We start from the raw sequence: 17,585 nt of genomic DNA, 5'->3' as shown, positions 1-17,585 counted from the left end.
AATGTGTGGGCTTATATATACTAGTGGTGGTGGTGGTGGTGGTGGTGGTTTTTGGAGTTTGAACATGTGGGCTTATGTATACTAGAGAGCCCTGATGAATGCATGGTCTCAGTATAATGTTTACTGGCAGATGGAGATGAAATCAGGTGAAATGTATAAATACCTGATTGACACACACTGCATTTTAAAAAAGCATCCCAAATATATAACTTGCTTTTATTAAACAGGGGAAAAATCAACATATTTTCCAAAGAGGCAGATATCCCAGTAACTAATGTAACATCAGTTTGTTTGACAAGGCATTTAGAATAAGCAAGCAATTAAATTCTTCAGGTAGGAACAGAACATCAACAAGCTTCAGATCCCAGAATCGTTACAAGCCAACAAGTTAGGCATTGTTTTGCTTAACAATTTTAACTTTAATGTAAATATATATTATTTAGAATATTAGCTTCTGAACTACATAATGACTTTATCACTATAATTAAAACCAGGATTTCTGAAACCTCCAAGTAATCTTTTAAAGTTTTCCAATATGGACATAAACTAACCCCTATTCTTCTCTACATATCGAATTTGAAATAACTGTCACAATATATCAACATTTTCACAGGAAGAATTTTAAGGCTTCTGGCACATAAAATGTGCAAAATCTGTGTGACAATAATGTTATAATTATATACAGAAAATATTTAAAATTCTCCTTGAGCAACTTAAGTTCTAAAGATTAAAAAACTTAAGTGTCCATGTTAATAAAATATTAAAATACTATGAGCTTTTTGATAAACTTGACACTGATTTTGTAATTACATAAAGAATGTGCAAGATAAGACCTGCACACTAAGTGATTCATCATTGAAATTAACTGTTAAACTGAATATACTTATTGATATCATTAGTTTTCTAGATCAAACTTTCAGCACAAACAGGCTTTAATGTAACTTAAAAACATTTCCAATTAAACTGTAACGTTGAGGCAGCAAATGTCAGATCTATGTTTGCCTAGCTATTTAGGTGTCACATAAATAAGTCTGAATCCTAATTTATCCTTTTGTCTAAGTCACCATTGTAGATAATGTGTTAATAAGTGGAAAATAAATGAAATCAACAAAAAGTGACTATTTCTCATTTGAAGAAATGAGTTATCAACACCTTGTCTTAAAGTTCTGAAGCAGCATATTCAGTTCTTAAGGCAAAAAAGGCCAAACTTATTATTATAAATTATAAATTCTGGTAATTCTTCTTTTGGCATTAAAAGTCACAGCACAAATTCTTATGCTTTAATAGATAATATATTAGTGTATATCTCAATATACATTTGCTAACATTCTCCATCAGTATGAAGTTGTTCTGCGCAGCAGAGGTGGTGAAGTGTGGCATGGCAGGGCAACATTTAACGGTTACCCGGGGAATCAAGGGACACAGAACGGCTGAGTCTTGACTTTCCATTCACATATATTGTATTTGATTGAACTGTAACCTAAGAGAAAGAAACACACTGCAGCAATCAGTGTAAAATGGGACAGCTGTCTGTGAATTTTCATCAATTACCAACATTTTAATTTCTGCTTAATACTAAAATTTCATGTCATTCAATAAATTTCAAATAATCAAGAATAAATGTTCATTCTACCATGAAATTAAAAATTAGTTATTTCTACAACAAACAAGTTAAATAATCCATTAACACATCTTAGTCTTTACAAAATTACCAAATCAACTCAAAGGACAAGAGCATAAACAGACTGCAGGCCAAGCTGTTAAAGCGCATTTTTAGCTAGATTAGTTCTGGTTCCCTCAAAGTACATTGGAGAATGTAGAAAAACATAGTGAATCCCACAGAGCAATGAATTCTGTAATTTTCATATTGATGATATTAACTTGAAGTTACTCTCTCCCAGGTACCCCTTATTTATAAGAAAAAACAGCTTTGGTTTTTAAAATGCCTTCATTTGAAGGGCTAAAAATGTCAAACCTGTGACTGTTTTGCCAAAACTGCAAATACATTCCTAAGTTCCAAAATTCTATGGCAAAGTTTCCTGTTTACAAGCTGTAAGTAAATAAAAAACACTAAATCAAAATTTCCTAAATAGCTTAAAATTCCAACATTATTTATAAGAATGTAGAAGAAAATTATCTGGATTCTACATAGTAAGCAGGTATAGTATTTTAAAATATTACATGTAAAATATAACAATATTTTAAGAGAATTTATTTATCTCTTGATTATAATTTGACTAACTTAGCTTCCTAACCAAACATTATCCTCTTCTCCCAAGGAGAGAACTGAAGTACAAAACGCCAGATTCTGCCTAGCAACAGAGTAAGTTAGTGGAAAGGAAAATAAAATTGGCAAATCTAGTTGGCTTTGGTTTCCTGGTGCTTCATTTGTTGCCTTTTACTAAACAAAGATAAGTAATCCAAACTAATCAATTTTCTTGACTATCTTAGGAACCCAGGATGGAGTAGAATGGTTGACAACCATCCACCTGAAACAAAACAGCTAAGGAAAAGAAGTTGCCACCAGAGAAAGAACACCTGTCTGCATGCTTTTCAGTACTTATGTGGGATTACTTTCCAAGTGCAGCCAACAGACAGGTAATGGCTTTTTGCTATGTGGTCTTGGTCTGAAAAGTCTGTGTGTGAGGGGTTATTTTTGTAATTCTTGCCAAAACTGAAGTTCTCACATTCTTTGTAAAGTAAAAGAAAATTTGGTTTACGCATTTAAAAAAGATACAAATGGCTCTAAATATCTACAAATAAAGATGCTCATTGTAACATCATTTATAGGATAAAAAACTAGAATCCAGTTAAATGTCTACCAATAAGGAGCAAATAAGCTATGGTTCTTTCACACAAATTCTGTGTAGTCTTTTTTTTTTTCTTTGGCTGCACTGTACAGCTTCTGGGAGTAGGAAATGGCAACCCATTCTTGTATTCTTGCCTGGGAAATCCCATGGACAGAGGAGTCTAGCAGGGTACAGTTCATAGGGTCGCAAAGAATCCAACACGACTGAGCAACTCAGCACAAAAACAGATATGTATGTCTTAACATCAAACACATTTTATAAAATACTGTGCTGGATGTAGTAATGCTTTATATGAAGACAAGACAAATCACCATGATTATATGCAGGTTGAGATGGGGGTAAGGTGCAGGAAAAAAAAGCCTTCAGAAACATGAAAATTCATGACTACATTTACACTAGAGCTATCAACTAGATAATTGTTCTAATGTGAACCAACTATATAATGAAGGTTAATTGCTCAAGTATGAACAAGAGCCATAAGGCAGGTTGGTACCTGGACTTAAAGTGAACATTTGGGTGCCAAGATACAGGCAAACACAGAGCCAACTTTCTGATGAACAGTCTAAACCCACTGTCAAAATCACTGGAGATTTTGTTTGGCACTATAACTGTTGTTCTATAAAAGAAATGTTAGAATTTAAAACAAACCAAGAGACATGTTCAGAACAGCACAGAAATATGGGACTTAAGCACAAGAAAGAAATTAGTGTAAGAAAGGAAAAAAGCGTAAGAAATTAGAGCCTTGTGTCTGTTTCTACCACCTTCTGCAATTTTTTGAAATATAATACATGTACAGAGATGTGCATTGAACAGCGCAATGAAAACGGACATATATGTAGCCCACCACCCAGGTCAAGAGAAAGAATACCTCCAGCTCCCTCCTGATCTTGTCTTTATTTAAAATTTTGACTTTATCATGGATTTTTACGTTAAGATATATTTATCTTGGAAAAAAAGAAACAATATTTATCCTGATTATTAATTTTTTTGGTTCCCTCTTAAATTGTGTTCCAGTCTTGCTCCAATAAACCTCTAACAACCCTTTTCCTTCCCCTCTGGAAGTAACCCTATTGTGACTTTTGTAATTATTTCCCAACACTTAGGAGTAATTGCCACCTATGCACGTATCACTATATAATTCAGTTTTGCATGCTGTCAACTTTACACATATCTTTACACATATCTACATTGTTATCTTTAGTATATCTTATCTAATTTATTGCCATTTGATAGTCCATGCTTTAAATATACCACTATTTATTCCACCATTTTTGGATATTAAGGTTATATGTATTTGGAGCTATTACAAACAATATTCTTGAGTCTTGGCACATTGAAACACATTTTTAGCATATATAACTAGAAGTGAAGATGTTAATCATGGCATATAGATATGATAAACTCCACTAGACCCCGTGTCTTTCTTTAGAGGAAGCAAAAGGATTATGTAAGGGATTTTCATTAAACAGAATTTAGGAGCTGGCATTATAGAGAGTCAGAGCTATCAATAACCTCCTACTGAAAGAGATAAAATTTAGATTCAATAGAACCTAAAGTAATGAGTAATAAATAGGATACAATTATAGGATCATCATTTAGGGCCTGCTTTCTGTGTTGATTCACATCCAGCTCATTCTGGAAGCAATGAGAGCTTTATCTGTGAAGAGACTGCCAAATCAGGGCCCATAACACACCAAGTATACAGCTGCCTGCCTATATGATTCTGTTGGCCTAAAAGGCATTTCCAACTTAATGCATTATTTTCTGCAATTAGTTCATTGAAACTGATTATTAATAATACATCCACTGATTTAATACAAAGATACTGCAGTTATTTTCTATTCTGTCATGAGCGTGAGGATCCCTGGCTCTGAACACCCAGAAGGCAGAGGCTTCATTTGACTCAATTTTGTATCCTCAGTATCTAGTACAGTGTTTGGTATTTTTCTGTTTTTAAAAAATGCTTATCAAATTTACTGAGAACTTTGAAACTCTATCTTTAATTTATAAAATTAGAAACAGAATTAGAAATAGAATTGTTTTCATGAATGAGAATGTACAATTTATTTACAGGAACATATTTCCCCCCAAAAGTATAAGTGTCATGATCTGTGAAATACCAATTTCAATATTCCTTTTTTGCTGCTGTTGTTTGCTGCCTGGGACTCAACTCAAATTCTACAAATAATCTACGAAATTCAGACCTACCCCCCTGAATTATTCCTTTGTGTTTCCTCCACTCCTGACAGCACACAATATTTTGCCTTGTCACCCACCATGTGTGCCCAGATAGGAATGCTAAGTCCTCTGGGCAAACGGCCGTCACTCAGGGCTCCACTGAAACCCACTAGGAAGCTGACTGACGTTCACGAATGCCTTCCCCTTTTTCTATCTTTGCAGCATTCCTGTTCCTTCGCAAATTTCATTTTTGTTGAGTTCAGTGATATGCTCAACAAGTCTCTTACTTTTCTCTAAATAGCTTCTAAAATGATTAGAAAAGCAATTCACAAAATGAAATGCCTAGGGAGTCAGTGAAATAATGAGTACTTTTCTTGTCTTGGTGTTGAGGAACTTGCAACCAAGATGACTAAGGGGAACAAGAAAGACATTTAGGGGAGACTGCAGCCTCTGGGAAGTCCAAGTCATGGTGCCAGGCTTAAGGCTTCACTACATCCTGTTTCAGAGGATGAGGGAGACAGAGAGGAATCTCATCTGTAATAACTCCCTGTGATGCTTTCCGAAAACAGAGTGTGTTACCTTGCTCTCATGTCAGTTGAAGCTAGACTCTCGCAGTGCATTATTAAAACTTGAATTTCTGCATTAGGTATCATCTAAATTCCCTAGATTTTCCCTTCATTTTTTTAGTTTAGCCTATAAAACTCCTCCCCCCTTACCCAGCCAATCAGTACGGTAGTAGCTGATTACTATAGGAGCCAGGACTGAAAACTTGCAGGCTCTTACAATAGCACAGCTTTTCTGGAGTAAAGGAGGGACTCTTTTTCCAAAAGACTCTTTCTTGCTGTGCTAACACAGTTTCTTAAAATAAGAGGCACTTTCCGGGGCACTTTCTATATATAGTTATATAATAATGAGCAAAACTTGCTTTCTGCACCTGGCCCGTGTTTGGAAAATAGACCTGACATAGATTTAAGGATGTGTAACACTCTAGACTCTCTCAGCTTATACTTCAAAATGACCCTTGACTTATAAAAGAGGAACTTCTGGCATCTTCCCTATTCAGATTTAAAAGCCAGAAAACAATTTCCCCTAAGTATTAGTTTGACACTGTTGAAAATAAATCCAATGTCACCCATCTGATAAAGAAAACTTACCCTTTTCAATTTGGCAGCAGCCTCTCCAGAACGAATGGCAGTCAGCAAACTCTGTCGGATCTGTTCTGGGTCAGAGCTTTGGAATGTCAAAGAACTTTGTCTCTTAAGGGTGACCGACGGGCAGTCAGTTGGAGATGGTATTTGAGGACTCTGTTCATTATGCGCAGAGTTATTTTCCTGTAAAAATAAATGTGAATGTTATATGAATACCAGGTGAAGAATGGGCCACTGTTCAAAACACTTTCATCATCAATAGCTCTTTAAGAACACCCATTTGCTACACTGGTGCTTTAAACTATTTCCTCATCCACTGAGTTATATCTGATGTCAGGCTCAACTGGAAGACAAGGGCCTTACTTTCCCTCATTTTGAACTCAGGAGTCTAAGGAAGAAAAGTGGTATGTCTCTTTGTTTCACAGTGCAGTGGTAATTTTACTGTCCTTGAGTAAATGAAATAATGCTGATTTCTCCAATAGAGTCAGTTAGAAGAGACAAAGTAATAATAAAAATCCACAGACTTAAAAAGACAAAAACCCATTTTCATAGTCCCAATATATTAGTATTATGAAGTTATTTTTGATGGTACAAAAGGACAAATATTGGCAATTTCATACTGGTTGAACCTAACACATCTTCTAATAAAGGCGTATTAATGACTAACAGCTTATTTTGTCGTTCTGGAAGTCACTGGGATGAAGTGATGCCCATGTTTTATTTTTCCCATGAGACTGAAAATAAATATTAGAAATTTAAGAATCAAAACTTTAATTAAACTTCTTAGAAAGGAATATTTAGTAACTGAGTTCACTGGCAACTGTATTCAAACAATCTTAAAAATGTCTTTTTCAAACTGCCAAATAAATATCTTTATAAAAGATGAGTTAAACAGAACTCAGGCAATGGCTCAAAAACTGTATTATCTAAATCAAGCTTCTGTTGTTTAGAAATGGTATTCCATTCTAAGAAAAAAAAACACAGGCTTTGCTCCCAAGTAAAGAATTAATCTCTAGATCATATATCTCTTCCTGATAGGATATCAAAGTAATAAACAAAAATGCAAACTATAAAGAAATATTTTTCAAGGTAAATACTGCTTTAAATTATGGAAAAATCTTTACTTGGCAACATGGTTAATGTTCTGTTACTCTGGGCGTGTTTGAAAAAGTAGCATAAAACACTTCTGGAACTGTCATACAAATATGAAAGTATTCTTTAAACACATCAGAAAAAGTACACAATGTATTTTTTTAATCGCATGGGAATTATCATAATTCATACTGTGAATTGCATCCTCTAACTATACTACTTGAGTCTAGCAAATTATATCATTTAGTTGATCCAACATGAAGTCAACAAATTCTCCTTTTGTACATCACTAAGGTCAGATATGCAGATGACACCACCCTTATGGCAGAAAGTGAAGAGGAACTAAAAAGCCTCTTGATGAAAGTGAAAGAGGAGAGTGAAAAAGTTGGCTTAAAGCTCAACATTCAGAAAATGAAGATCATGGCATCTGGTCCCATCACTTCACGGGAAATACATGGGGAAACAGTGTCAGAATTTATTTTGGGGGGCCTCCAAAATCACTGCAGATGGTGATTGCAGCCAGGCAATTAAAAGATGCTTACTCCTTGGAAGGAAAGTTATGACCAGCCTACGTAGCATATTCAAAAGCAGAGACATTACTTTGCCAACAAAGGTCCGTCTAGTCAAGGCTATGGTTTTTCCAGTAGTCATGTATGGATGTGAGAGTTGGACTATAAAGAAAGCTGGGCACTGAAGAATTGATGCTTTTGAACTGTGGTGTTGGAGAAGACTCTTGAGAGTCTCATGGACTGCAAGGAGATCCAACCAGTCCATTCTAAAGGAGATCAGTCCTGGGTGTTCTTTGGAAGGAATGATGCTAGCTGAAACCAGTACTTTGGCCACCTCATGAGAAGACTTGACTCATTGGAAAAGACTGATTCTGGGAGGATTGGGGGCAGGAGGAGAAGGGGACGACAGAGGATGACATGGCTGGATGGCATCACCGATTGGATGGATGTGAGTTTGAGTGAACTCTGGGAGTTGGTGATGGACAGGGAGGCCTGGCGTGCTGCAGTTCATGGGGTGGCAGAGAGTCGGACGCAACTGAACTGAAGGTTAGATGGTGGTTAAGTGATATTTTGGTCAACATACATATAACTGGAATGTTGACACTGAATTAACAAAACAGAAAACAGTATTTTTCACAGAGCTAGAACAAATAATTTCACAATTTGTATGTAAATACAAGAAACCTCAAATACCCAAAGCAATCTTGAGAAAGAAGAATGGAACTGGAGGAATCAACCTGCCTGACTTCAGGCTCTACTACAAAGCCACAGTCATCAAGACAGTATGGTACTGGCACAAAGACAGAAATATAGATCAATGGAACAAAATAGAAAGCCCAGAGATAAACCCACGCACCTATGGACCCCTTATCTTTGACAAAAGAGGCAAGAATATACAATGGAGAAAAGACAATCTCTTTAACAAGTGGTGCTAGAAAAACTGGTCAACCACTTGTAAAAGAATGAAACTAGAACACTTTCTAACACCACACACAAAAATAAACTCAAAATGGATTAAAGATCTAAATGTAAGACCAGAAACTATAAAACTCCTAGAGGATAACACAGGCAAAACACTCTCCGACATAAATTACAGCAGGATCCTCTATGACCCACCTCCCAGAATATTGGAAATAAAAGCAAAAATAAACAAATGGGACCTAATTAAAATTAAAAGCTTCTGCACAACAAAGGAAACTATAAGCAAGGTAAAAAGACAGCCTTCAGAATGGGAGAAAATAATAGCAAATGAAGCAACTGAAAAGCAACTAATCTCAAAAATATACAAGCAACTCCTGCAGCTCAATTCCAGAAAAATAAAAAACCCAATCAAAATATGGGCCAAAGAACTAAACAGACATTTCTCTAAAGACATACAGATAGCTAACAAACACATGAAAAGATGCTCAACATCACTCATTATCAGAGAAATGCAAATCAAAATCACAATGAGGTACCATTTCACGCCAGTCAGAATGGGTGCGATCCAAAAGTCTACAAGCAATAAATGCTGGAGAGGGTGTGGAGAAAAGGGAACCCTCTTAGACTGTTGGTGGGCATGCAAACTAGTAAGCCACTATGGAGAACAGTATATAGATTCCTTAAAACTGTAAATAGAACTGCCTTATGACCCAGCAATCCCACTACTGGGCATACACACCGAGGAAACCAGAATTGAAAGAGACACGTGTACCCCAATGTTCATCGCAGCACTGTTTCTAATAGCCAGGACATGGAAGCAACCTAGATGTCCATCAGCAGATGAATGGATAAGAAAGCTGTAGTACATATACAGAATGGAATATTACTCAGCCATTAAAAAGAATACATTTGAATCAGTTCTAATGAGGTGGATGAAACTGGAGCCTATTGCACACAGTAGTAAGCCAGAAAGAAAAACACTAATACAGTATACTAACACATATATATGGAATTTAGAAAAATGATGACGATAACCCTGTATGCAAGACAGCAAAAGAGACACAGATGTATAGAACAGTCTTTTGGACTCTGTGGGAGAGGGAGAGGGTGGGATGATTTGGGAGAATGGCATTGAAACATGTAAAATATCATACATGAAACGAATCGCCAGTCCAGGTTCGATGCATGATACAGGATGCTTGGTGCCCTGGGATGACCCAGAGAAATGGTATGGGGAGGGAGGTGGGAGGGGGGTTCAGGTGGGAAACACGTGTACACCCGTGGTGGATTCATGTTGATGTATGGGAAAAACCACTACAATATTATAAAGTAATTAGCCTCCAATTAAAATAAATAAATTTATATTAAAAAAGAAAATTACATATTTAAACTGATTTTAATTTAAATTATATATAACAATATTTGGTAAGCCCAGGTTGAGTGTATATGACAAAGTGCAGAGCTGAGATATGTTTGGTTATTTTATCTAGTCTTTGATCCTGCTTATGTTTTTATATAATTAAAACAATTTGTTTTGCTATCATGGAAAATTGGAGAAGAAAATAAAGTAAGCCGGAACATCCAGGAAGGTTTTCAACAAACTGAAATAAGCAAAACACAGAAAACTAGTCAGAACTATAGTACAGTATACAAATGTATGAGCAAAGAAACTTTAAATATTTGCTAATGAGGTGATTATATAATGACCTTATAGTAATATCTGATTAAATTATATGAATTATAATGACTGAGAGTAAATAATCAGATTCTATGTATTACTACTCATTTTTTTCCCCTACAGCATCTTCATTGCAGATTATGAATTAAGTAACAGACAGGCTTGTTAAACCCATTTAAGTCATGTTGTATAAGAATCCCCTATTTTATAAAAGGTTACCTTTACCTTATCACTCACACCTAGTTGTGGCATGTTCCCAGATGTATTTACAGAAGGAATCTTCCCTTTCTCTGCATCAGTTGGCGTTCTGGCAGAGGCACCCTTGACCTCCTCACTGCATGACTCTGTAGGGCTTTTGCTGAAAGACTGTGACCGTTTCACCACAGCGAGGGCAAATGGTGAAGGAGCAGAGCTGGAGTATGGTCGTGGGGCACCAAAAGTTTTCAGAGTTTTCAGATTCAGCATTGCTAACTGACTCTTGGGCAGAGGAACAGGTTTGGAGGCCACGGGAGGAGGGGAAAGGGGGGAGGCCACGGGAGGAGGAGGAAGGGGGCAGGCCACGGGAGGAGGGGGAAGCGGGGCGGCCGCGGGAGGAGGGGGAAGCGGGGCGGCCGCGGGAGGAGGGGGAAGCGGGGCGGCCGCGGGAGGAGGGGGAAGCGGGGCGGCCACGGGAGGAGGGGGAAGGGGGGAGGCCACGGGAGGAGTAGAAGGTGGAGGCGGCGGAGAGGCCACAGGAGAAGGAGAGGTTTCAGTAGGCTTCTGATTGCTGTCATCATCAGTGTTTTGAATGTGTGTCTGTGGAAGAGATTGAATAGTTTCACTTAAGGGAGAAAGAGCTGGCTCTGGAGGAGGTATTGTATCTCTTTCCACCTCTTTCTTTATTAATCCCTTTGGAGCAGGATTAGAGGCAGCTTGAACACTCTTGGCGGCTGCAGATGTCACATAGTGATCTGAAACTCTTTTTTGCATCTGCAAGAAAAAAGCACTTGGTTTGGAGTGGGGATTTGAAACCCGCGATTTAAATTTTGACTCCAAAATATTGTTTATATCTTCCAATTTTGGCGCAAAAGGAGCCGTGCCAGTGTCACTCGTCATTCTGGGAGGCTTCAGAGGATTCGCTGTTCTGCTGCGGGTTAAGCTCTCCTCACTTTGCATCCGCTGCTCTGTTCTCAGGGTAGGCTTTGATTTCAGGTCTGCTTGTGACTCCTTTGGGCTTTCAGAAATGACGAGATCTTCTGTTTGGATTGTCGTTTCTTTTACATTCTCATAAGTGTCCTTTTTCCCTAAAGTATGTATCTCTTGATCATTTTTATACCCTATGGTTTCCGATTCCCAATCTTTGGATATTTCTAGGGATCGGGGAGGCACTATTTTATAAGTAGTCATCCCAATTTTGGGTATGTACTCTCTTGTAATTTCATTTGAAGGTTTTGGCTTGGGAATATAATCTTGTCTGTAAAATGGATAATTCTTTACATAAGAAGCTGTTGAGTTTTTATCAGTTCCATCTACAGGAGGCAAAAGATCGTCATTACCACCTGCACAAGATGGATCTTTTATGGTGAGTTGCTCCTCTGTATGTACAACAAGGGGGCCCTGACTCCTGAATTCTCCTGAGATATCTACAGAATCTTGTGGGCTCAAAGATAAGCATTGAGTTGATTTGTTGTTACTTGAAGTTTGCACACTTTCATCAACTTTGACGTCAGACAAATTATGATCTTGCTGATCCCCATCAAAACTGTCACAGGAAGGGATTGTCTGAATTGCCGCATCTTGCGTTTTTGTCTTTTCTGCACTGGGTTGAATCAGGTTTTGATCTGGTGCTGATGAAACAGAAAGATGATTTTCTTTGTAACATCCAGCAGTATCAGTTTTATATGCCTGATAATTTGATAGTCTGTCAACTTCTATGTCCACGTTGTTATTTTTGGCAACACCTGCTACATTGATTTCTGTTCCCCTCACTCCATTTTTCATATTATTTTCTTTGTTTGTTGGAATGACAATTATTTCATGTTGATCTGCTGAGAGAAAAAATATAAAGTATATGAAAAAAATAGAAAAGTGCAAGTTTTCAGTACCCACCCTACCCTAAAGTGAACAGGTTGGTTTGAATTCTACAGATAAATAGTCAGCTCACCAATTAGACAGTAATTATACAGGTAATGGCATACAGAGAAAGTGGCAAGGACTTTGGGATCATAGAGACCTGAGTCAGGAATCCTGCTTGACTAATTACAATCTGTATGGGCCACATCATGTTACTCCGTTTGAGCCTCAGATGTCAAAAACAAAACTATGTATTATATATCACTTATGTAACAGTAACATGCTTATTAGGATACAGTAACATGCTTATTAGGATACCATATTGCCCAAAACAAGTACTCATAGAATATAGCTATGATTTTAAGTAAAGACCATATTTCAGTCATTGTTAAGAATGACAAAAAGATACTGACAAATTTTAAAAAATGTTTCTGCTCTGTTTTTCTATTTTGATTCTGTCTTTTCTATAATCCCTAGTGTATTTATATTTCATACTTAGCATTTGTTTGGATTGTTTCCCTTTTAATGTTATCAGTTTTACTTACGACAGACCACAAAACCTTACCTTTAAGAGTTGAAATAAAAACAGCCTAAGTTCATTGTCTGACTAATTAGGTGTCCATGCTAAATAATTTTAGAGGATTTTGTTTTCAGTCACAATATGGGTGGTTTCAACTACATTAAAAACAACCATGTGGGTTTTTATTTTTTTGTCTGTGAAAAAAGATAACTTTATTTTTCTCATGTCAGAATCCATGTAGAGAAAACAAACTTCACTCTCCCAATACTATTTTTCCTCTTAATTTTAATTTAGACCTCCTGAAAACAAAAATCATTTGCCAGTGTCTAGGTTAACAAAGCAACAGTTGCCAGCCAACAACATGATGGCAAAGAGCTGGAAGGAGGCATCTGGAAGGAAACAGAGGCTTATGACTGAGCCAAGTGACTCATATATACTGTCCTCTTCTAGTCAAGTACCAGGAAGAATCATTTCTTCTGAATAAGCAGCTAGCCCTCTTCTTCAAAATCCTTGGTGGCCTCTCCTTTCAGATATGACAGTTTGCACAGCACAAGTGAAATGTGGGCCTTGGAAATCAAATTGTGAAAGAATGTCAAGTATTTCTCTATAGTTTTATAATCACTCACTTTCACCTATAAGATAAAGTTCATTGTCTAAACTATAAAATGGATCCTCTGTGGAAAATGAAACGAAAAAAAGGAGCCTAAATGTATTTCCTTTTCTCTTGCTTATTTCTCATTTTCCACTGAATATAGATATATCCCAGTTACATAATGGAAACACTTTCTAAAAGAAGGTAAATCATTATAAAAATATATTTTAAAAATGAAATTCCCTATAATAAATCCTAATTTATTGGTTTTAGAACTTCTTCACATTTTCTGTGGGTTATAATTACCATTATCTACTGAATTTCTCACCAAAATTTCAAAAATTTCAGTGTTTGTCAGGCCTAGAATCACTACTGAATTCATTAGCTTGTCTACCCTGCTACATATCTGCTGATAATGCACACAAAATGTCAATGAATAGACAGGCTATTTTTCAGAAATGGCCAGTAGAGGGAGAAGGTATATTTTGTACTATACTATACTTTCCCCTACTCAAAACTGACATGAACATCAACCACCTGATGAAAGGATGGTTTAGATAAGTGCACAGTTTAGGTTTAAAGAAAAAAGGAGAAAAGCAGAATAAAATTAGTTCTAAGGATAACAAATTATTTTAAAAACCACCCAGAGTTGACAGTGGTCATTGTAAATCAAGTGCAAATCAAAATAAGTCTATTACAGAAATGTGCTTGGGACCCTAATACTAATATGATACCCAGATCTTTGCAAAAATGATTTAATTTTACTCTGATTTTAAACAGTAAGCAGCTTTTAAATCATATCTTCTCAACAGAAATGCTATTGCCATCATAATATATGTTGTTAAAAAGCTACGTCAAGAAGAAAAAATGGGGAAATTATATACAAGTATATAAGTTGTATACTTATATCTCAGGAGGTTATTGACCATAAGGAAAATGAATCAAAGACATTCATATTCAAATTAACCAACACATACCACATATATAAAATGTCATATCTATATACATCTGTCTATCTTTTTTGTGACATTGGGATAATCCAATACATATTAAATTTATATACGTATCTATATATCTCCAGAGAAGGCAATGGCAACCCACTCCAGTACTCTTGCCTGGGAAATCCCATGGACAGAGGAGCCTGGTAGGCTACAGCCCATGGGGTCGTGAAGAGTCAGACACAAGTGAGTGACTTCACTTTCACTTTTCACTTTCATGCACTGGAGAAGGAAATGGCAACCCACTCCAGTATTCTTGCCTGAAGAATCCCAGGGATGGGAGCCTCGTGGGCTGCTGTCTGTGGGGTCGCACAGAGTTGGACACAACTGACGTGACTTAGCAGCAGCAGCCTATATATCATGTTTTCTATGGACCTTAACCTAGTTTTATGTACTAACATAATAGATTGGACTTGAGAATAAGCCATTTCCTTCATATCCCCTTAAAATACCATTGTGTATTCACTGCAATTCTGATTTGTATAGTACCTTTTTTTCTGAAATTCAATCCTAACTATATATTTTAACTGTTATCTCAGTATTCTGCTAGGTTCCATAAGGAATTGAAACAAAGTCTCAGATATAATTTCTCTGATGGAAGACTGTCCAATCTAGTCAAGTAGTCAAGACAGAACTACATGGCGTCCAGCAGTCAAGCAACAGAATAAGTGAAGTGGCAGGATTTGGATAATAGTTGAATGGGTGAAGATTACTTTCCAGACAAAGATAATAATAAAATAACCCATACGCCTAATGATAGAACTGAGTGAAACATATATGCCATGAGAAAGAATAAACTATCTTGATTTGGAGGTATGGGGGGAAGAGTGGGAAATCCTGGTGAAGTTTATTACATGATTAGATGGCTTGAGCCTGCAAAATCAGGCAGACAAGTTTTACCCAAGGTATATCAACTTGGCTATGAAATAAAACAGGCTTGAGCTAGGCAGTCAGTAGAAGGAAAAACGCGAAGCAGATCATAAGTATGCACAGAGTATACATCGGTAAGATTCAGAGCTAAGTTAGATAACCTCTAAGATTTAACAACAACAACATCATAAGACATGGTAGTGAGAAGCAAATTCTGGCATCAACACATATTGAACACATACTGCCTGAGTTCAGATCTGAGGTCTACCATTTACTGTGGGACCTCAGGTGAGTTATGTAATATCTTTGTGGATCAATCATCTGTAAAATGGGACTAAAGCAACAATCCCCATTAATGAGTTAATATACAAGATTAAATGAGCTAATATAAAGTGTTTAAGAAAGGTCATTGGCATATAGTATGTGCTATGAACGTGTTAGTTATTAGTGCTTACAGAACTCACCTTTCTCTTGGTTTGGGTCCAGTGACTTAAAGTTTCTTACACTGTCAGCTACCGTCTCTTTGTCGCTTGAATTATATACCACAATGTGTGGCCTTCTGTAAAAATGATATTATATATTATATATGATACTATTCAAACACACACTCACACAACAATAAAACAGGCAACATTTTCCAAAGACAGATAGACTGGAACAATCATCTTTTTCTGCCAAATACTGGAAATTTAATAGCAAAGAAAAAATAAAGCTAAGAGGAAATGGTGCTATGAAACATTAGCTTTCATATGTGGCCCTGTAACAAAGCAAGATATTAGAAGCTTGGTAAAATGGACAGTTTCCCCAAGAAAGTATCTTTTTCTTATTATCAATTATTATTTTTGAAAGAAAAAGGAGCTAAATGAAATTTACTTTCATAGACATTTCCCTTACATCTGGCAAGGTCACCTTGTGGCAAGTCAGAATGTGAATTAACTTTACTGGGTTTTTTTAATGATAGAGAAGTTTAATTTGGAGACAATCTCATGCAAATTATAGTAAAACTTTGATAAAATGGTTTATTTTACATTCTTGATTTCATCTTTATTCATAGTGTGGTATTTCTAACAGAATGTAAGTGTACTTTATTATGAATTTCTGTTTCTACAACCAAAGGGAAAGTGCATTCTCTGCTTCACAAAATTGACTGTAAAAATGATTAGTGGCTTAACATCATATTCTAATATGCAGAATTGTTTTATAAACCAGTCAGTAAAAGTTCTTTAGGAGTATTTGGTGCAAATTGAGATTAAATATTTTATTTAGGTCAAATGGGTAACAGGCAAAACAAACACAACACAAACAAAAATGCTAATATTTATACAAAATAACTACATGTTGTGATTTATCTGCCACAGGGACCCCAAAACCATTGGATTTGATTTTATTTAAAACCAACCACATATAAATAGATACTCTATGAATAAAATTTTTTTAATGATGGTAAAAGGGATAAAGTATAAACTAAAGAAATGACTTCACTTGTGTTTAAAATATCATTTCTTCAGTTAAACAAAGCACCGCCACCACTTCTGGCATATAGACCACTTACTGTTCATCTGTGTTTCTAGTTCCTTGCTTTGCTTCTTCGGAGTTTTGTGAGGACGCTCCAGCAGCACTGCCAGGGGCTGAGTCAGGCTCATTTTTCAGTGTATTTATTATATCAGTAGATACAGTAGGAATGTCTTGTGACTTCAGAAAAGTATTTTCAGCCTCATCTTTAGGCATTTCACTCAGTTCTTCCTTTTCATCTATCTCTTCAAGGCTATAATCAGAGCTTATTCCAGCTACAAAGAAATGAAGATATAATCCTAGATATTAATTTGTCTCATTTATCCAATGTATTTCTGGCAAGGAAGGAATTTTTTAAATAATAATTAGCTGGACTCTTTTAAATTCTGATTCAAAGCTAATAGTAAAATACTTGTCTAATGGTGAATAATTATGTTAATGTATAATCAGATTATCTCAAACATGCATTTCTAAAAATAATATGCTATCGCTCTAGGTTTTCTTTGTGGTAGAAAAAATGGTTATTTAAGCTTATAAACTTCAAGTTATATATTTCATTTAAGAATGTGTCTTTCAATTTAAATGACTTTTACCTAGACCAATAGCATTAAATGTAAACAAAAAGAACACAAATTTTTAGGTAGTCTACAAGTGTAATTGTGGCCCAGACGGTAAAGCGTCTGCCTACAATGAGGGAGACCCGGG

General features: G+C 36.2%; 1 protein-coding gene across 1 annotated transcript in view; it reads right to left on the bottom strand.

The window, feature by feature from the left end:
- Positions 1-205: 205 nt before the first annotated feature.
- The window catches only part of COBLL1 (cordon-bleu WH2 repeat protein like 1), a 177,174-nt gene continuing 159,794 nt past the window's right edge, over positions 206-17,585 (bottom strand). Inside the window, exons 12-16 of the mRNA XM_068968456.1 lie at positions 16,921-17,155; positions 15,833-15,927; positions 10,562-12,363; positions 6,143-6,319; positions 206-1,480 (exon numbers count right to left, since the gene is read on the bottom strand). Coding sequence (XP_068824557.1) covers positions 1,394-1,480; positions 6,143-6,319; positions 10,562-12,363; positions 15,833-15,927; positions 16,921-17,155 — 2,396 coding nt within the window. The 3' untranslated portion in view covers positions 206-1,393. The remainder of the gene's footprint in view (positions 1,481-6,142; positions 6,320-10,561; positions 12,364-15,832; positions 15,928-16,920; positions 17,156-17,585) is intronic.

The sequence above is a fragment of the Capricornis sumatraensis genome, chromosome 3, assembly GCF_032405125.1.
Source record: "Capricornis sumatraensis isolate serow.1 chromosome 3, serow.2, whole genome shotgun sequence".
In the NCBI taxonomy this organism is placed as follows: Eukaryota; Metazoa; Chordata; class Mammalia; order Artiodactyla; family Bovidae; genus Capricornis; species Capricornis sumatraensis.
The sequence above is the reverse complement of the archived record's forward strand: the minus strand, read 5'-3'. Positions and strand labels throughout refer to the sequence as shown.